At 38.1% G+C, this 21,423-nt stretch overlaps 1 protein-coding gene across 2 annotated transcripts in view; it reads right to left on the reverse strand.

Moving 5' to 3' along the window:
• Positions 1 to 6,341: 6,341 nt before the first annotated feature.
• Positions 6,342 to 21,423, reverse strand: part of pcdh7b (protocadherin 7b) — a 421,552-nt gene continuing 406,470 nt past the window's right edge. Inside the window, exons 3-4 of one of the 2 annotated variants that reach the window (XM_069924998.1) lie at positions 18,393 to 18,476; positions 6,342 to 10,033 (exon numbers count right to left, since the gene is read on the reverse strand). In XM_069924998.1, coding sequence (XP_069781099.1) covers positions 9,654 to 10,033; positions 18,393 to 18,476 — 464 coding nt within the window. In that variant the 3' untranslated portion in view covers positions 6,342 to 9,653. The remainder of the gene's footprint in view (positions 10,034 to 18,392; positions 18,477 to 21,423) is intronic. The other variant, XM_069924999.1, reaches the window with a different exon arrangement.

Below are 21,423 nucleotides of genomic sequence, written 5' to 3' on the forward strand. Positions count from 1 at the left end.
CGACTCACCTGTGCAATCTGAATTTTCATAAAAAACACATTTTTGGGGATAGTCAACAGCAAAATATTTGTCAGATGCATCCTCTTGAATAACTTGATAATTATTATGGACATTAGTGTAATGATCCAGCAGGATGGAGTAAGGATGTAACCATGATTCTAAATTGTTTGGAGTGTTATCCATATTTAAATGTTATTTGGAATAAATGTATTTGACTGAAACCCCAGTGAAAATATTTGCAAAAATTTCATTGAGAAATTCTGCTCATACCCCTTTGGACCTGCTGTGTGGCAGACAAAGTGTTGTCATTAGTGTTGCCCAGTGCCTCTTACAGTAAGAGAGAAAGAGAAGCAAAAGAGAGCCCCTTGTTATTGGTGGTGGGGAGTCTAAAACTAGAGAGCATAGATTTAAGGATAGAGATGAAAGATTTAGGAGTCTCGAGGGGATCTGTTTGCAAACAGCATGGAGGGTATATGGAACAGACTGTCAGAGGAAGTGGTAGGGGCAGATACAGTGGTAAAATTCTAAAGACATTTAGATCAGCATATGAAGGAAAGACTTAGAGCAATATGGGCTGAATGCAGGGGAATTGCCTTAGCTTGGGGAGACTCCTTGGTCAGCATGGACTTTGAAGCCAAGGGTCTGATTCTACGCTATAAAACTCCACGACTCTTAAGGGTTTAGTTAAAGTTCTGAGAGTAAAACTCAACTTCGATGCACAATAATTTATTAGCAAAAAAAAGATCATGCCATTTCTATTTGATACAATTTTCCACAATATTTATCTCAGCAATGTAAAATGCATGACAGTGAATTTCTACAAATTTACTGAACTCTAGATGGTTTGGGTCTCTATAGGTGTTTACTTGTCAAATTACAAAGGGCAATTTATGGAGCCCTGAACGGAACGGTATAAATAACTGAAAATAGAGGAGTTTAATTCCTATAAAAGCTTTGGGAAACTATGTTGAAGATGCATTGATAACTCAGTTAATTGCTTTTTAATCACATATTTGTGTAATTGTCCCAATGAAAGTGCTTCCATTACCCAGTGCTGCAGTCCAGTAGCTGAGGTCATGTTTTTAAGAAAAGATGTATAAATCATGTTGTACAAATAGGGAAAAGAGAGCCAAGAGATCTCATTTTCCTCTCTCAGCTTATCAAATAAACATGTCCCTTGTTAAAGCATGCTTCAGATTTTTGTCTGAATAATAGAATGGCATCATAAATTATACAGGGTTAAATAGGATGTACAGCACAAATACAGGCCATAAGATCAACTAATCCCTGCTGGCATGTCTGTTTCTTTCAAGGCAGTGGGTGACTCTTTAACATGCAGCTGGGAAAGAAGGTGGAAGCACTTTCTTTCAAATTTTTCAAGAAACATTCAAGCAAATACTTGAATCACCTTAGAATGGAAGGCATTGGACCGAGAGCTGGTAAACAGAACCATATTGATAGATGATTGATAGATGACATGAACAAGTTGGACCAAAGGGCCTGTTTCTGTGCTGTAAGGGTCTTCCTGTCATTTCTTACCTTACCAGAGTAAAGTAAACCTCCATTATGCCTTTTCTCCCTTGATTGCAGTCACTTCAGTTGCTATTTGGAACTGTTTACAGTACAAAAACAATACAATATAGTTCAGCCCAACATGTCCTTGCCAACCAAGTAGCCTAAGTTAGTCCCATTTGCCTGTGCTTGACCCATGTCCCTTGTAGTTTGTTGCACATTTTTTTCATTGTGGACAGTCCACCAGACCTTTGCCCACTCACCTACCCTATTTATATGTCTCTGCACAGTCTGTGTAATCTACATAATTTGCTTTATTGCTTGTCATCAGGTTTTCTCTGAATTCCTCATTGGATTTCTTGCTCACTTTCTTATATCAATGGCAAAAAGGCCAGTGGTTTTCAAACTTTCTCTTTCCACTCATATACCATCTTAAGTAATCCCGATGCCATTGGTGCTCTCAGTGGCAGATTAACTACCACCCGGGCTCTAGGCTGAACTTTAGTAGGCTTCCCCTGATTTTACCCCCTTGCCCCAAGGCCTCTATCCTTGGTTGAATAAAGTGAAATTGTTCCATTTATTAGCCTTTGGGTGTGATTCCCTCACATATACTAAATTTATCCGCTGGGTATGTGCTGGGAATACACCAGTCAGTGTTTGGTTGGAGAAAGGGAGGAAAAACTTCATTAAAATCAAACAAAACTTTACCTTACAGAAGTCGTCTGCTAGCCCTGAATACTTTGAAAAGTCTGTACTAAAACAACAGGCTTGATATAAAATAACAGAGGAGAAGGGAAAGTCATTTTTTAAAAATAAAAAAGTAAATCTCCAGCAGGAGCTGGACTTCAGACTCGCGCATGCACCTACAAATGCAAGCATTGATTGACAGGTATGCCACCAAAGACTCTCGTAAACTTCCACGGGTGTACCGTGGAGAGAATTTTGGCTGGTTGTATCATTTCCTGGTATGGAGGCACCAACTCTCAGGACAAGAATAAACTGCAGACGGCTATTAACTCATCCTGTGACATCACAGGCACCAGACTTCACTCCATCGAGGACGACTACATCAGGTGGTGACTTAAAAAAGCAGACTCTAACCTCAAAGACCCCCAGCACCCAGGCTACACCCTCTTCACTCTGCTACCATTTGAGAAAAGGTACAGGAACCTAAAGACGAGCATTCAGTGGCACAAGGACAGCTTATTCCCCGCTGCCATCAGAGTCCTGAATAATTAATGAACCAAAGGAATTGTCTTATTCTTCATGCACTATTATTTTTATTGTTTTTTTATATATAGTAACTTTGTAAGATGGTTACAATATGAATGTTTGCACTAAGATGCAACATCAAAACACCAAATTTCATGACTTGTTCATGACAATAAATTCTGATTCTGATGTAGGATTGGGACAGGCGGAGCCTGAATTGAAAGATGGGACCGAGACCCCACTGCTGATTGACAGGTGAAAGCAATACTCCCGCAAAGCTTGATTGATGGGTAGACCTAGGACCAGCATATATTGACAAGTAGTTACATTGGTGTACCAGTGCTTGTGACAGGCATCCTTACAATCCGGGCCTAGAAGTTTCAGCTTATTCATTCTAATGGTTAATCCGCCACTGGGAGCTCTATGATTTGTAAGGGATTACTTAAGGTTGATATTTGAGTGTGAAAAATAGGTTGAGAACCACTGCTCGAGTTCCAATTGTTACTGAAATACTTTGCTTGACGAAAATTGTCATTGGTCCATTTCCTTTGGAGTTATGAAACTGTGCACATAACGAGGCAATTAGGTACGATTTAAACAGTGGATTTCAAAGATTTTATTTCCACTCACATACCATCTTAAGTAATCTCTTACTGATCACAGAGCACCTATGGCATAGGGAATTATTTAAGGTGGTATGTGAGTGGAAATAAAAAAGTTTGAAAACCACTGGCCTATGGTAATCCCCTTCCTCACAAATGGAAGTACCTCTAGCCTCTGCGATAATTGTATCAAAACATTTGGATCACTGCCTCAGCTTTTCTTTTGAGGATATAGACCCAATCTGTTCATCCTCTACTGATGTGTAAACACACTCATCCTTGTAGCTCTTATTTCACCCTCCCCATAGCCTCTTCAAAAATGTATACAGTGTCCAATCATAGATTCAATGCAGTTTAGTAGAGCATCCTGTTTTTTTTTAAATTCTGGTCCTCTGGAAATTTTAACCTGTTTTACACATGCAACTAAGGGTGACTTATTATCAATTTTTAGCAAATTTAACATGAAATATAAATCAAAAGCAAGAGTGTAAGGAAAAAAAAAAGAGATTTATGAGAAATAAACCAAGTTATTGATTTGAAGAATGATCTGAAAGATGAGAGATGGAAATATTTAGGGAAGGATTAACAGAGGTCGGGACTTGTGTCTTTACATCTCTGATGTAGAAATAGGGAAATAAGTCACAATTAAGACAAAGAAATAAACAATTGGAAGAGGAAGGTGATGTTTTGTTGGTTTTAAGAAGTTAGTCTCTTTGATCGTGCATGCGATCAATTGGCAAGTGCAACAATTGTATTACTCCTGTCTCTGTTCTTGTGAAGTTTAAAAAGAACTTCATCAGTGGCCTCTTTTGTCAGAGTTTATTAAGGGTTGAATTCACCTACAAGGATTGTCTCCATATTGCTATCTTTGTAATGTTTCTAATTTTAGTTTTTCAAATGCATACCTCAATATTTAAACATTGGAATAGAGGAGGAAAAAAAAACTAAACATTGGGCTGTACATACAGAAACGTGGATGGAGGCTAAAGAACAAATGTTAGAGAAATACACACAAAATAAAGGATTGATCAGTTGTTAAAAACAGCAAGCAGAATACAACATACATAGCGGATGCTTTAAAATTAAAAGTAAGGTGAGCCTTGTTTGTATGTGGCTTTGCTTTGTACAAATGAATTTAAACATGGTAAGGAAACAAATCTCTGTGATGAAATAGGGCCAACATCCATAGTGATATAATTTGCTGCATATTAAATGGACTAAGGTGGGGGTGGAATCTAGTTGGAGCCTCGGTGCCTCGATAGGCTCTGCAAAGACAGTTCTGAGAGGGATGGAGAGCTTGATACTAGGAACCACAAAACAAAGAGACCTTGAAGTATGATCATGTCATCAACACCTGGCCAGCATCCATGTGCAAAAGCCAAGTTGTACTGACACAGTTTTGTGAGTCGACCTTCAGGTTTAGCATCTTATGAAAGGCTCAGCCTGAGGAATTGCAAGGTTGTAGCCAGTAATTTTTAAAAAGAACACTCTAACCAGAGAAACCAATGTCCCTTGTATGCCCAGTTTTTTTAAATGTTTGATATCAAAGTCGTGAGGGTCTTGGGCAGGGGTAAGAACAAAGAAACCCTTTCAAAGATCTAAGTTATACTAAACCTTGGTTTTGTGCCTTTGTTCAACACATCAGTTGATTTCTTCCAGAGTCAGCTGCTGCCAATATAGAAATAGGTAAGGAAGGGCTGCGTTACCTAAAATTCAGTCACTGAATTTTTATTGCAAAGCACCAGGGAGAAATAGAAACTTCTGAGGTGTACCTTAACTTTAATCATTCAGATCTCTGTTTTCTGCTGCAGGCTGTAGCAAGTCAAACTATTCACCACCCTTCAGAATGCTCAGAAAGTCAATCCTGTAAATATGGAACAGGAAAAGAAGCACATTCTGTCAAGAACTCATAGCACAGTACTTGCACAGAAACATTCATTTTATTTCTGAAACAAGAGAAAACCATGGAAGCTTGTACTTGCTCTCATTCACAGTTTAAAGAATGCGACTGCCCAATGTCAAATGACCAAAAGGTAGATGAGTGAGAAGAATTAGAAATTTCTTCAATAATTTGCTTCAGAGTACAAATTATTTTGAGAAAGGTAACACATAATTGCAAACAAAAAAATACTTAATTTGCAGATAACAAAAGGCAGGTTTTCTGATTACAAAGCCCCTATACAGTAGTGATTAAATCAGGTTTGTTGCTTTGTGAACAAATGGACTGACATTCAATATTCAGTCATATTTAAATTGTAAGTAAATGTTGATAAATTGTTCTCTGTGTTTTCAGCAACAAATGCTACATCAAGTGATTCTCTTCAAGTTTTGTTTGAGGGATATTAAAAACTGAATGGTTCATTAAAAACATTTCTTTATACAGCTGTCTTAATTAGAAAATTGTTGACATATTTGAAAATGTATTCAAACAAAATGAAACAAATTTTACTTCAAACTATTTCATTTGCATTTCGTGATTTGATGACGTACTAATTGTTTTTTAAAAAAACATTCTGCTTGGAAATAATTTTAACTTTTGCAGCTGTAATTTATATATCATAAGGGGGAATTATTTTGATTGGGATACTGCAACTTATATTTCTGAATATTTTCCTAGATGTTGTAGTGCTGAGGAAGTGCTTATTTCTCAGTGCTTTTTTAAAACCATTTCAAGAGTTTGTTTTGCTGAAACATTTTCAGTCAGCTGCTTTTTTAAAAAAAAATCTTCATTACTTTGTGAAAAAATAATTTGTTGTTATTCAAAGATTCAGACCAGAAATAAGAAACATATTGGCCAGATGATTTTGTTTTCTACAGAATAAACTTTTTGAAGCAGATGCACTTGAAAAAATATGAAGGAATTGCTATGAATAAGTTTGGGATGAAGTTAATGCTAGGAAATATATGTCAGAAATACTCTGGAACACGTGTATTTGAACACAAATGAAAACACATTTTCAATAAGATTTTTCATGTGTAAACATAGAACATTTAATCTAAATCAACATTGGTAAGTTGAAACTGACAGTTTCTATGGTTTGAAAAAGGCAATTATCTACAGTAAATGAATGTACAATTGCTTTAACTTTGAGCATTAAACACTGTAGATGAGAGGAAAAAAATCAATCTCCATTACAATTCTTTATGCATATCATATTTTGTATGGCCACATATCTAATATTATAAAATATTACACTTTGTATTTCACATTTCTTGTTTATATGAATAGCAAATGCACCCTAATGACAACAAACATCTGCCTTGCACAAAATCTCAACATTATTATTTCTTCTCTCACCTCAATGTTCCAACTATTCTTTATACCGCTGGGTATAAAAGGCACAGTTTCATAGATTGCATTTACTTTGCTATCGAAGCACTCTAAAACTGTAGCATTAGATAATGCCAGCATTTAATGTAGCATCATACCTTATCTTAACAGCACTTATCTTGTAAGTGGTGCACAGTCTGATACTCTTGCCTTATGTAAATGCTGAAAACATAAATCCTGAATCATTTGCAGATGTCACATATCATGTAAATGCTGAAAATCATGACTAAATTATGGTTCCCACCTTTTGTGAATGGTGCCCATTACATTTGTCAAATTCAATAAGATGATAAATCGTGCGGCTGAATTAATCCAATCAACCAGGATATTTGGGAATATGCAGCTATATGCTATGAGGGGCACAAATCTAAGTCTAATGGTTAGCTTCATACTTGCAGTAAAAAAAGCTACACTTATTATTGTTAAAGGAATTTCTTATGCATTTAGTGATTTTTTTGTAACGTGCAATAAAAATACATATGTATATATTTGTAATTAATGTGAACATCCATTAACACGTACTTACTGTATCTACACAGTAGTACAGGTAGGAGCAGCTTTGTATCTGATGATTGAACAGAAGTGCAACAGAAATTTGAACATTCAAATAATAATCAATTACATTATTTTCAATTATAACTGACTGTTCAAATAGCTGATGTTGCATTGTATTTACATTACACTCTCCACTGTTTAACACTGCTTTCACCTGGACTATGCAGGATTGTTCAGATGCCAAGGTAAGAAATATTTCAACCAGTGGCTTAAAAGTCATGGAAAAAAATTCCGTAAAACAGTGAAAGGCAGTAGATAACAGGTAAACAAAGGGTGCAACAAGTATTTATTGAGTATTTGACCAATATTTAAGCCGCTACAACTTTAAATAACTCTATGCATATTATGAAAAGCACTGTATTCTACCAAAAGCATTATTTTCCAAAATTTACCAAAGCAACATTGTTTCACCTTACATGCCACTTTGAGTTCATATTTTTGAACTTTTTTATATTAACTTCTCTTTAAATAATGATTTTTTGTGATTAAACAGAATGTGTTCATATTGGTTTTGTGTCTCACTGAGAATGGTTGATGTTTAGGTAACTCACTGTAATACCACTGTGAAGATTCTTCATCATTTTTAGTTCTTTAAGTTATTTCAGGATATCACTTCAATCCATTCTCATGTACCCAAAGAACACAATCTCCAGTTACAGGCTGGACACTAAGCAAGTCAGAGTTGCATCCTGGTTTGGTAAATTCTAAAGGAAATAACATCATTAAACATTTCAGTGAACTGGGTAAACTATGCTAACCACAACAATGTGCTGTAGTCTTGTTTTATGGTGGTCATAGTCTAGATCAGCCATTCTCAACAGGGGCCATATGCCGCCCCCCTCCCCCTTGGGTTCACAGCACATTTAAGCGGGGTAAAGACTGAAATCCTATTTTTTTAATGTAGTCGGTAGAAGTACGGAAGAAATCAACTAAACTTGACTGCTTCACAGGGAAGGGCACCCATAAACTTTGAGCCAAGTCCTCAGGGGGCCATTACCAAAAAATGGTTGAGAATGGCTGGCCTAGATAATGCTAAATTTTTGCTAAAGCTATCGCATGCATTCTACTGTTGTTGTCTAGCATATCTTCATTACCAAATATGAAAAACAGAGGAGTCCTCCAACATTACTGCTTTTCCTGAGCAAGTTACCAGTTTTCAATCATCCCAGATCAGTATTACAGTATAATGGGACTCTCAGGCAAGTATATTGTTCAATGTGTCCCAAAAGTATAGAATCAGCTGTATGTTCAAGAATGTGAGTCCTTCTTTTTCTTGCACAACAGCAGTTTTGAACCAACAATCCAGTATTGCAGCACTTTGTTTTCAGTGCAAAATGAAATGACAGTATTCCCTGGGTCTGGCAATCTGTTGTATTTCACCACAGAACTCTAGCGCAACATCCTGCAGCAGGTTATTTCCAGAGTCTCGTTTGGGTCTTTGACTCATGTTTACGCAAGCTGTAGCTTCGCACTTTATGTTGCGGTTGTGTCAGTGTTTCGGTTCATGTAGGAATGCCCCTGATTAATTGCTTGAAGTGTTCCTTCCGCAAGGCTCACAAATCAGGATCTTCCACTGTAATGATCTCTGTGCCTTTGGTCTTAGCATCTCCAATAATGGTATTGCAGATCAGCACAAAGATTTCCATTCATTAAGCAGTGAGGGCAATTGTAGCATTTTTTTTAAACCAGCCTGGTACAAAAAGTTAAAGTGGCTTCTTGTCACAGTTTTGACAATGGAAAGAAAGTGTAAATATTGTGTCTCCAAATTTTGATAAATTTGTTTCAAGAATGTTTCCAAAAGATGTAAGATGCCAGAACTAATGTCACTTAAATAGTTGTTTCAGGCAGGCTTCCTGAAGCAGCAGTGATCCAGGAAATGTTAAAAGGAAAAATAATCCCCACTTGAATGCATACTGATCATAATTCATTTCTGAAAATTCTACAATGACCCATCATCCAAATCCAGCATTAGTTTCCAAGTTTAAAAAGAATCTCACAAAACACATTGCAATCCACACTCTGGAAATTTAAAACATGCTTTAAAACAATAAGATAATTACATTAGATGCTTGAGATGTGGAGACATCACACTGTACTACTCTTGTGTTGTACTCCTTTAATTACATATTCCCTCTTATACAGTATATATTGCAACTTTTTAACAAGTAAAATTCAGTGGGTTCTGGACCGCGAGCAGCTTGCGGTGGGCAGATTACAGCATGCATGCAAATAGTTAGCCAGGATGACTTTTTTTTTACAATTTACAGAATTGTCAGGTGGTACATGGTCAAATGCCAGATATGGAGTCAGGAACAGCAAATGCTTGCATATCTCTTTGGTGGCCCCTTTATGGGATATCCTGCACAATATTTTGACTCTCTTTAATTTAGGTACCTCATTTGCTGTTTTTTTCTTTATTGACAAAATCATGCTCGGATGTCTCACAGATAAACTTCTCTTCTAGTGAGTTGAGAAACAGAAGACGGCTTGAAATCAGCTGTTTGAGTCAGGGGTATATCTTCAGGATTCCCTTCCTCATTTTTGCCGTAACTAGCTGTGTTGAAATTCTCGTATGATGAAGTCAGCCTCTTGTTGAGAAGATTCCGGTTGCGGTCGCCTATAATCTGAGGAGTACCATTGGCCAGCTTTTCCTGACTCTCTTGGTCTGTAACAGGCATGAAGGTAGAAAGCTTGGGTTGGTTCTTTTTCCTTCTCTCAGGTGAGGTACGCACTGGCATCCAACAGGAGTCAGAGTGGCCAAACTCATCACATTCCTTTGTACATTTACCTGTCAAAGCTACATCAGGCAAAGGCCTTGAATCTGTGGAGAAAATAAAATCATGTTAACTGATAATGTTCATCAGATTGATATCTTGGCAATGAAGATTAGTACATTTTTTTCTGCAATGAATTGAACATTACTCTAGAGATGCTTTAGTCTCTACTGGAATTTCCTCAGAGCTCATGGACTGCCATTTGTAATGTCACCTGACAAAGAGCAGAGAATCTATCTACTGTTTTCCACAATACTTCCAGTGTAATGGGAACAGCTCTAAGAGAAATTCCATTCATCACCAGGTTATTTTACTTGTAACATTTGCAAAACAACTTTGCCAAAATCACCTTAATTTAAAATTCTATCGTTTTACATTCTTGTAAATAAGAAAAGTGAATCTGTGACTTGTTTGAACTTGTAAAAATTAAGAAAAATGAAAGCTGGTAATGTGGACATTTGTGAAGATTGATTCTCACTTTACAAAAAAAGGATTTCCAACTTGCTTCAATCAGATTCCAGTTATTCAACTGCCTTGTTCTGTCAGTGACAGATAAGAAAAAAAATACTGTTAACTGTCAGCCCCTTCAGTCCTTGAATTATGATGATGGCCTTAAAATTCCTTGAAATGTGGTTAGAATCAAAATGTTTCTTATTAAAATCAAATTATGATTCAGTTTTTACACCCCATAGACTAAAGTAATAATTTACTATATCCCCAGGATTGGGGCATGGAAAGGCATAGAAAACTAGGGATGGCTAAACTTTTTTTTTCCCAATGAATTTCAAATCAAAGAAAAATAACTTTATTCAATTCAATATATGACAGAATGATCTTAAACATCAATGATTCTTACAGAGCAGGATGGTGGAGGTCAAATATAAATGTGCAACATTTTAACTTTCTAAAAACTGTAAATGTGAAATTCACACCTATTTGATCTCTTTCTTACAGAATTTCTACCCTATCATTTTCACATTTAAGCATGAATATATTCTTGAACAGGGAGGTCATATAATTTCTAATATATTCTGAATGATGAATGACACCATAAGAACTAGAGCAAGGAGCAGGCCATCTGGTCCCTCTCGTCTACTGCACAATTCAATAAGATCATGGATAAGCTTTTGCTTCAACATCAATTTCTTACAATGCTTTTTTTTTCAAGCTAGAGGAAACAATCGATTAAGTTCACCAATGACTGGTACTGAGACCACTGCTTTTATTGCTATTTTAATGATTAGTACATAGGCACAGGGGGCCCATGTTTTATAATCAGAGATGACATAAACCTAAAAGAGTGATGGATTTCAAGGGCAAAAGTAGACTGGTAATGTGACTAGCTTTGTGCTGGATGAAAATTTACATGGAGAATGACATGTTTTTATGTAAAAAAATAGAAAAAAAACTATTATTAAAGCTTTGGCTTTGTAAATTGAGGCATAGAACTCAAAAAGCCAATGGATAATGCTGAAACTTTGTAAAGTACTAGTTTACTTGTCTCTTAGTTAATTCTAGTCTCAGCACTATGGGAAACCACAGTAGTTGTAAGGGGCAAAGAGCAGATCAAGGTTTTGGAATTGTTCCCTGTTTGAAATTCCTTCAGCAGAGATTATTTCAGTGGTGAGTTATTAGTTGTTTTTTTTTTAAAAATGAAGCATCTACTGGGAGTTTTAACAATCAAATGACATATGGAAATCAAAGCAAAACATGTCTGATGTGAAGGGGGTGGGTGAGGGGAATTTTGCTGTAGTTAGTCAAGACTGGAATTGGAAACAAAACAGTGAATCCAACTGTTGGTTTTGATCGATAACTCTATGGGATGACCTAATGTATAGAATTAGATGAATCGTTCATATAGGGAGCTAATGTTGGATTGATGGGACGAGCAGCCTCCCTTTGGGTTTTAATTCCAACGTGAACTCTGCCAAATGCTGAACTTGTGAAACTATGAATACTGTGGAATGACATTAATATGGTCTGACATGAACACATCTATGTTTTAATGGAAGCAGTGAATACATTTCTTATCTATGATTTCAAAATGTAATTCATGCAACTGCATTTCATGCAAAATGCAAAAAGAACAGTTTCAGAGAGAGAGAAAACAAGCAAAATGAAGGTGTCACTTCCCACACAGCAAATTTATAAAAATAATTTTCTGTTTTACAATGGACTTGGGCTCGCTGTCATTTTGTAATGTGCCTCATGTTTGAAAGAGACAGTGTCTTTCTGACTAGCTTGGGATGGACGTAGCTACAAACCAATTTAAGAGTGCTTGGGGCCCTTGGGCCTGAAATCCTACATCCTGAGTAGGGCTTTTCGGGATAGTAGATGAAATGGTACATGACATCTACAGCATTGATTTCCTTAAGTAAAGTCCAGCACATTGTCACCATCTCATAGATCCAATAGATACGATTGGTTTTAGTTGTCAATCACAAATGGAGAACTTAAATGGAAAAAGCAAATAAATGAGAATATCCTTGAAAATGTAAAACATACAGATGGTTAAAATCAGAAATAAACACAGAAAATGCAATTAACACGCAGGATGTCAGGCCTCATTAGTGGAAAGAGAAATGGTAATAGCATTTTCAGTTAAAGACTGCAGTTTTGGTCACCAAATTATAGGAAGGATATAAACGAAATAGAGAGAGTGCAGAGAAGGTTCACGAGAATGTTGAAAGGATGTCAGGGTTTGAGTTACAGGGAAAGGTTGAGCAGCCTGGGGCTTTTTTCCTCTGGAGCGCAGAAAATTGAGGGGGATTTGATGGAGGTGTTCAAGATTTTAAAAGGGACAGAGAGAGTCAACATGGATAGGCTTTTTTCAATTAAGAGTGGGGGATATTCAAACCAGAGGCCATGGTTTGAGATTGAAGGGGGAAAATTATAAAGGGAACATGCGAGGAAATTTCTTCATGCAAAAGGTGGTTGGGATGTGGAATAAGCTTTTGGTGTAGGTGGTTGAAGCAGGAACGTTATTTACATTTAAGGAAAGACTAGATAACTACATGGCGGGGAGAGAATTGGAGGGGTATGGACCAGATGCTGGTCAGTGGGACTAGGAGGGTGGGGATTTGTTCCAGCATGGACTAGTAGGGCCAAACTGGCCTGTTCTGTGCTGTATATGGTTATATGGGTGGCAAAAGGGTCTCTACCCATATACCTAATATTCCATCTGGGCACTCTCCTACCAGGACACCATGAACATTGAGTTCTCCAGTTCCTGTTAAACCCCTGTGCTGAGTCTCTTTCTTTCCCTGTCCCTCTGGCTCCTTTCTTCTATTTCCCCATTCCCATCCTTCTCCATTCAGAGTGCTTCCCGCTATCCCTGTAGCTTTTTTTCCCTCTTCTACCCTCCCACCTATAACCTCTTTCTTACCTGTTACCCTGTACACCTTCCCTGCCCTTTCATCCCTCCTCTCCTTTTCTCCCTCCACTTTTTTTTATTCAGATGCCTGTCTGCTTTTTGCTCATATCTTGATGAAGTGCTCAGACCCATAACATTTGTTTACCCCTTACTTCCTATAAACGTTGCATGACCTGTTGAATTTCTCCAGCACATTATTGCATTACAATCACAGCATCTGCAGACTTTACTGCTTAACTCACCTGACAAAGAGTCTTAAGCTGAAATGTTAGACCTGCTACAATTGCTGCAAATGATGTACTTGTTATTTTGCAAAATTCAACTCCACTTAGACTGCCTTTATGAGCAACCATTTGATAATGTGGAAAGATACAGCCCTTCTGTTGGTCTGTGATTAAATGTGTGGTTCTTTCGTGAAACATGACACCAAAATATATTTTTGACATTGCTTTGCTCATCCTATGATGCACTAAATACATCTTCTGATATTAATTTCCATCCTTCCTGAAAGGATATTTAAAATATGGCAGATTTTTCAAAGGGTAAATGTATATTAACAAGTACTCATTGAAAAACATGTTTCCATGTCTTAACACCCATACTAACTTCTGGATTGATTTAGAAAAACACAAAATTTAGATGCTAATTGTGGACCGCCCTTTTACTTTATTAAACGTGGAATTTTTTTTAATATATTCAATACTAGTCTAAATTGTCCCTCACTTAAATTGTTACATTATGAAAATTGTCAATCTCACAACAGCTGCCCTTATCAGCAATGGGTCAGATCATTTCACTAGCTGACCGTGTGTTTCAGATGATCATTTGCACCTTTTAGTCTCAGGGTCTGTTGCCTCTCTCTCAGGGGTCTCTGATCTCCCTTCTACAGTTACTACCATTTCTTGTATAGCGTAACATTTCCTCTTTAGTATTAAAATCTGTCAATGGTACTTCTGCCACTCTTCCATCTTGGTGATAACACTTATATTTATTAAGTGATCATTATGAAACATATATCACACAACGAATAAGTATTCAATGGTTGATCACAATCCCTACTGTTAAACATAGTTGGGACAGACATAGAGCCATTATTTAACAAGCACTAAAAATGATATCTGAAATATTTCAGTTCAAGCTGAGCTGCAGTGAAATTCTATCAGGAACGTTCACAAAGGGAACCAGTCAATTATTACTCTTCTGGGGTTGAAATGTTATCAGTATCAGTTACAGTCTGAGAATTTGACACATGGTTTCACCAACCCCGATGTGAAAAATCCCACTGGATTTTGATTTGAGTTTTGAGGGACTGAGGCAGTGGTTGTAACAGTTACAGTGCTGGCAGATTCACTTTGTATCCATTGAAGTTCTGAGGTTAGTGACTATTCATTAATTTCTGCTCCTTCCTCTTTCACCAGTGGGACGGTTGATCCTATGCAAATTAAACTCACACCCTCCACGGCAATGTCTGCGACTGACACAACACTTTGTCAAAGAGCAGAAAATAATTGACACTATAAAAGCAGCAGAAGATGAGAGAGAAGCTGAAAGGAATAAACCAAATATGTTACTGAAAAACAGAATGTAGCAAATGCAAATTTAACTTAGATACTGTACTCTTACATCTTCAGTTAGAATATAACCGTTTAAACTCTAGTTCACACCCTTGTTCCTATCTTTTTTTTTCACAAAATCACAAAATAAGAATATAGTTCAGAAAATCTGACCTGCATTAGTTTATCAGAGAAAACATAAAGCTGGCTATTTATTTTGATTTCCATAGCAATTAGCATGCTACTTGGCCCAATTGATTTATTCCAGTATTTTTCCCTATATTCCTTCTCGTTTTAATGTGCTCCAGATAAATTATGCTTCAAAATTGTCCAAATGCTAAGTTTGTTACTCTCCGCACCAACAAGTTTCATATTCTGCTTTTGTAAAACAATAGGTTTTTGTTTCCATTTTCTGTTACTCGCTATTTTATTCTGAGCTCACCCACGCAAACTAAAAAGTGGATAGCTACATGTTCTTCATGCCTACTCTTCAAAATTTCATATTTTTCTGAAGATCCTGGGAGTTGAAGTTTTCAAGTTGAGCCTGTGAGTCCACTTAAGAAGTGACGTATCCTGGACACAAAACATCTCTTCATTTTTCAGGAAGGAACAACAATGACTGCACTTCCTACAAAAACTGAGGTGGGCAAGCCTACCGGTCACTGTCCTGTTGACTTTCTACAGGAGCATGCTGGCTAGCTGCATCACAGTGTGGTAAGGATGCTGTAGAACATCAGATCGAAGGTCAATCCACAGGGCTACAAGAGTGGCAGAGAGGATCATTGGGGTTTCCCTCCCTCCCATTGATGGGATATGCCAGGATCATTGTCTAAAGAGGGCTTGCAAAATCAGTGAGGACCCCTACTATCCCGTGTGCAGTCTCCTTCAGCTAATCCCATCAGGACAGATATATGGGAGTATCAGAGCCAGACCACTGGGCAAAGAAACAGCTTCTTTCCATGGGCAGTGAAATTCCTGGATGACTGATGAACTGCTCATACAAACCCTTTGTATCACAACTATTTATTTAACAATAATAATTGTTGGAATGGGAAAGTCAAGTTACCTCTTGTGAATCTGCATGGGTTATCTACTGCATCTGGTGCTCCCATTGTGGTCTCCTCTACATACAGACTAGGATTGCTTTGTTGAGCACCTCGGCTCTGAGTGTTGCAATAGCATGGATTAACATCCCATTCCCTTGCAGACATATCTGTCCATGGTCTCATGCAGACAGACAGCAGCCTCAAATTGGAGGAACAATACCTCATCTTCCAACTGGACACCCTCCAATTGGATGGCATTAATACTGACTTCTGTGGTTTTTGTTAAAACCACACACCCCCTTCCACCAGCATCTTTCCCTAGCTCCATCTCTCCATTCCTTCTCATCTTGCACAATCACAATAAATTCTTACCTCATCCCTTATCATATCCCATTGGTCTGGATTTCTCCCCCAGCCAGCATTGTCTTAATTCTGAGTCTTTCTCAGATTTCCTGCTTCTGGCTTATTCCTTGAAGAAGGGGTCAGGACTGAAACATCATCAATATATCTTTGTATACTACAGATGTTGAAAATACTGGCTGAGTTCTTCCAGGTGTACTTTTACTACAATCACACCATCTGCAGACTTTTGTGTTTTCTATTTCCCTGCATTGAAAAAGTCTAGCACATGGAGTCTTGATCCCTCTGTTTATTCTGCTACCTGGGGACTTTCACAGAACTCCAGGCTGCAGGCCACAGGCAGCACTGGAGGACTGACTTTAATAGGTCCATCCCGGATCCTGAGCTGTGGGCAATGCTGAAAATCAGGTTCATTTGATAAACTTGCTAGTTGTAATTAATTTTCTGTTTATTAGTGTGGTGTGCCTGCTTGAGATATAGAGGGTTGTTGGGTACACTGTGCTTAACCCTTGCATTCCCATTCAGGAATTGAAACTATTTAGCAGCAATCAATTGCTGTAGATTCTTGCTTTAACTCTCCAGGAAGAATACATTTATATAGTCATAAAAAAACACAAAATGCTGGAGAAGCTCAGCAGGTCAAACAGTGTCCTTTGGTAGCAAAGGTAAAGATACAGAACCCATGTTTTGGCTTGAGACCTTCATCAAGGTATGAGAGAATTTTGGCAAAAAGGTTGGGGGGGGGAGGGTGGGTGGCAAAGGCAGGAGAGGATAAGTGGAGAGAGGAGGGAGGGAACAGCAGCAATGAGGGGGAGGAGGATGGTTGGGTGGGTAAGGGGGAAGGGAGGGGAAAACTGGAAAGACGGGAAAGAAAAGTTGAGCAAGTTTAGCAGAAAGCAGAGAAGTCGATGTTAAGGTCATCTGACTGGAAGGTGCCCAGATAGAAAATAAGGCGCTGTTCCTCTAATCTGTGGGTGGTCAGGGAGGGATAGTACATAAGGCAATGTCTGCTAAACTTGCTCACCTTTTATTTCCCCTCCTCCTTTCCAGTTCTCCCCTCCCTTCACCCTCACCCACCCAACCATCCCTCCACCCCCTCATTGCTGGTGTCCCCTCCCTCCTCTCTCTACCTATCACCTCCTGCCTTTGCAACACCCCGACACCCCCCAACAAACTTTTTGTTTGGATGCCTGCCAGCATTCTCTCATACCTTGATGAAGGGCTCAATCCCAAAGCATTGGTTATGTATTTTTACCTTTGCTACACAAAGGACACTGTTTGACCTACTGAGTTTCTCCAGTATTTTGTGTTTTAATTTCAACCACGATGTCCACAGAATTTTGTGATTTACATTTGTATATTGCTGGTCAGTGGCTGTGAGGGTGTTGAAGATGTGGCTCCATCAAACTTTCAGCTAGTGGTTGGCCTATTGACTGGTACCTGGGGCGACAAAGAAATCTAGGAACATACATTCAAATACAAGACCCTGTCTCTACTCCTCCCCCACACCCATAATAGTACAGCATTCTGGTCAAATTGGGAGAATAATAAAGCATATCTGCATATACATCTCTGATCTCTTTTATAAAAAAAAACAATGAAATGATTGAAATGGACTGTGTTCCAAGAAGCACCAGAATCAGCCCAGAGCTCAATTAATTTTTTAGTCAAACACGAGAAACCCTGAATCATTAGGAATTCAACATGTAACCATTTCACTCTTCAAGTCGATGCATTTCAGCTTTTTACCATCTCATTCCCTAACACCTAACAGTTTCTTTTTTTTTGTTTTTAGTTGAAACTGCTTTTACCATGGTTTCAGACACTGCATTCCAGATCAGAGCCACTTCCTCAAGAGAAACATGTTTTCATCTCGCTCTCGGTCCTGCTGCCAGTGACTTCAATCTGTGTCCTGTTATTCTTCGATAGCACTATTTTTCTTTATCAAACATCAAGAAAAGCAGAAGGCAGACTGATATACAAAGTGAATCGCAGGATATGGGTTCTAAAGCGTAAACATTACAATTGAATTCTGCAACTTGTTCACTAATATTTTAAGTATTTTTTGCTTTACCTTTAAACTTCTCAATATCATATATCATTCTTTCAGTGTTGAATTCAAGAAATGATCTATTCCCCAGCCACTGCCAATATTGATCTATAAATATAACAGGAAGACATTCTTTCATTAAAAGATGACAAATGTCAGCTCTGGAGAATTGATTTTCCCACTTCTTGATCCAAGCATCAACCATTTCCATAATACAGGTTAAATGCATGAATTCTACATGGCTCTAAAAATACATCATTGCCTTGAAATTCAATCACACAAGTTTTATGGAGTTGAGATGTAAAATCAATTGAGATGTAAAATCAATTTTACAACACACATCAAAACTCTGATTTGCACACATCCGTTTTCATTTTTATTTTAGATTTCAACATGGTAACAAGCCATTTTGCACCACAAGTCCATGACACCCAATTTACACCCCATTAAGCTATACCCCCAGTACATTTTGAACAGTGGGAGGAAACTGGAGCTCCTGGAGAAAACCCATGCATACATGGGGAGAATGTAAAAACTCCTTACAGACAGCGCAAGATTCAAACCCTGGTCCAGTCCCAATCGCTGGTGTTGTAAAGGTGTTGCGCTAACCGCTATGCCAACTGTGCTATCCATGGATGTAAGTTTATGCATGAGGGGCACTGGTAATGCTACCAAACTGGATAATGGTTCCACGTGAAGAAACTATGTAGATCATGACTGGCCCCAACAGAGGAAACCGGGTCACTCATATGCAACTTGTAAAGGGACACATAGGGATATGTCTTTCTGAGGCTTTCCACTCTTCCCCTTTCCTCTCCCTACCCCCAAACTTCCACTCCACTAAGGCACTTGCCACTGTAACTGCAGAAAGTGTAATACCTGCCCCAACATTGTGTTCCTCATCTCCATCTAGTGCTACAAACAGACCTTACAGGTGAGACATGAACATTGTCCAATCTAATCTACTGCATGTGGTGTATTCAGTGTGGCCTCCTCTACATTGGTAAGACGAAACACAGATTTGATGATTGCCATCACCAAACTCCAAACGGAACACAGTCCGTTTCAATCATTTCATTGTTTTCCTTTTTAGTTCTAACTTGAGTCTTCTGTAGCCATCTCCCAAAACCAGTCCAATAGCAATATGCCTGTCCTTGGCCTTGTCTATTGTCAGAGTGAGGCTAAACATAGCCTTGAGAGAGAAAAAAACATATTCCTCCTGAATAGCTTAAAACCCTATGGCTTGAACAACAATTTATTTAAATTTTAAGCCCCCATCTGATTCCATGGTTTCCATGCTTTATCTACTCCTGTTCATTTTTTCCCTACCCCCCCAACCTCTTTCCTAATGGTTCATCCCTCTACCTATTGTTCCTCATCCCATGTCTCTGTCCCATACTTTATTACCTCTGGGCCCCTCTCCCACCTGCTTTCACCCATTTATAAAGGGCTCAGGCCTAAAACATTCACCATCCTTAAATGCTATCTGGCCTGTTGAGTTCCTCAAAAAATTCTTTGTCTGCTCAGGATTACAGCATCTGCAGTTCCGGTGTCTATACTTTAATTGGTTGCAGAAGTTATTGGCCACGTTTCTTTGATTGTTCAGTTAACATTTTTTTTGTGAATATTTTGTTTCATAAAAATATAAATAGGAGCAGTGGTGGAGCCATCTGACCTGTTAAAAATACTCTTCTATTCAGCAAGATCTGATAGTGGACTTTGCTCCACTTATCCACTCCATCCCCATAACCTTTAATTCCCCGAATGTTCAAAGATATAACTGATTTCATTTAAAAAATAATTAACGAGGCAATCTATACTGAGCCAGTGGGCAGGGAATTCCATGGAAGAAATATATTCACTCTTATCTCTCTTCGTATACTTCCCAAAATCTTGAGGAAACCTCACACACATACATACTTCTGATATGTGATAGCAGGGTTGGTAGTTGGAAAGATTTTCATTGAACGTGGACAGACCTGCTACAGAATGCAAAACATTTTGGTCTGCCCACTGCTCAGAGATGGGGCATGATCTTCATGATGTGCCAAGATTGGGGAGGAAATCTAGGACTGTCATCGATTTGCATCCAATGATCTTCACTTCAGAATTAGAGAAATGACATTCCCAAACAAACATTTTTCATCACTTTTCAAAGCAGCTCAGCCTAAGCTTACTTGAGCAGTAGATCCAGTTAAGAACCATAATTTTAGGAGCTCTTGCTTCAACTGTTACTCAATTAATACAAGCAATCATGCAAAGGATTACAAATTCTGCCACTTGCACATGAAACTTGGTGAAAGACGTACCCCAACAGCAAGAAAAATCTGCTGCTGCTCTTCTGCACATCACCATGTGTCTTTTCAAGCAAATTTGAATTTTTAGGTCCTTAAGTTAATCACACACTTCAGTTGAGTTCATACATTTTCCGCATCAGGTTCTCCAAATGAAATGGGCAATTTGATGTGAAAAAGCATAAAATGAAGCATTTGTCTGTGTTATACAGAAGCTGTTCAATGTGACATCATGGACAAAACTTTCATTCCAAAAATGTTAAAGGTACTGAACTAATTAACACAACTTAACTGCAATTTACTATAATTAATAAAACAGAACTCTACAATTCTCTTGTAGTCCTTTCCTAAGTAATGCAGGTTATAGAACATTAGAACATAATAGGAGCCGGAGTAGGCCATCCAGCCTGTCGAGCCTGCTCCACCAATCAGTAAGATCATGGCTGATCAGATCATTGGCTCAACTCCACCTTCCTGTCTTTTTCTATATCCATTAATTCTTTTTTTATGTAAATAATCTATCTAACTGAACCTTAAATATGTTTAATGAAGTGGCCTCAACTTCTTCTCTGGGCAGAGGATTCCACAGATTCACTACTCTCTGTGAGAAACAGTTTTTCCTCAACTCCATTTTAAATCTACTCCCATGAATCTTGAGGCTGTGTCCCCTAGTTCTCATCTCACTCTCGAGTGAAAACAATTTTTTTGTCTCTATCTTATCTATTCCTTTCATAATTTTATATGTTTCTATAAGATCTCCT

The sequence above is a fragment of the Narcine bancroftii genome, chromosome 3 (assembly GCF_036971445.1).
Source record: "Narcine bancroftii isolate sNarBan1 chromosome 3, sNarBan1.hap1, whole genome shotgun sequence".
Classification (NCBI taxonomy): Eukaryota; Metazoa; Chordata; class Chondrichthyes; order Torpediniformes; family Narcinidae; genus Narcine; species Narcine bancroftii.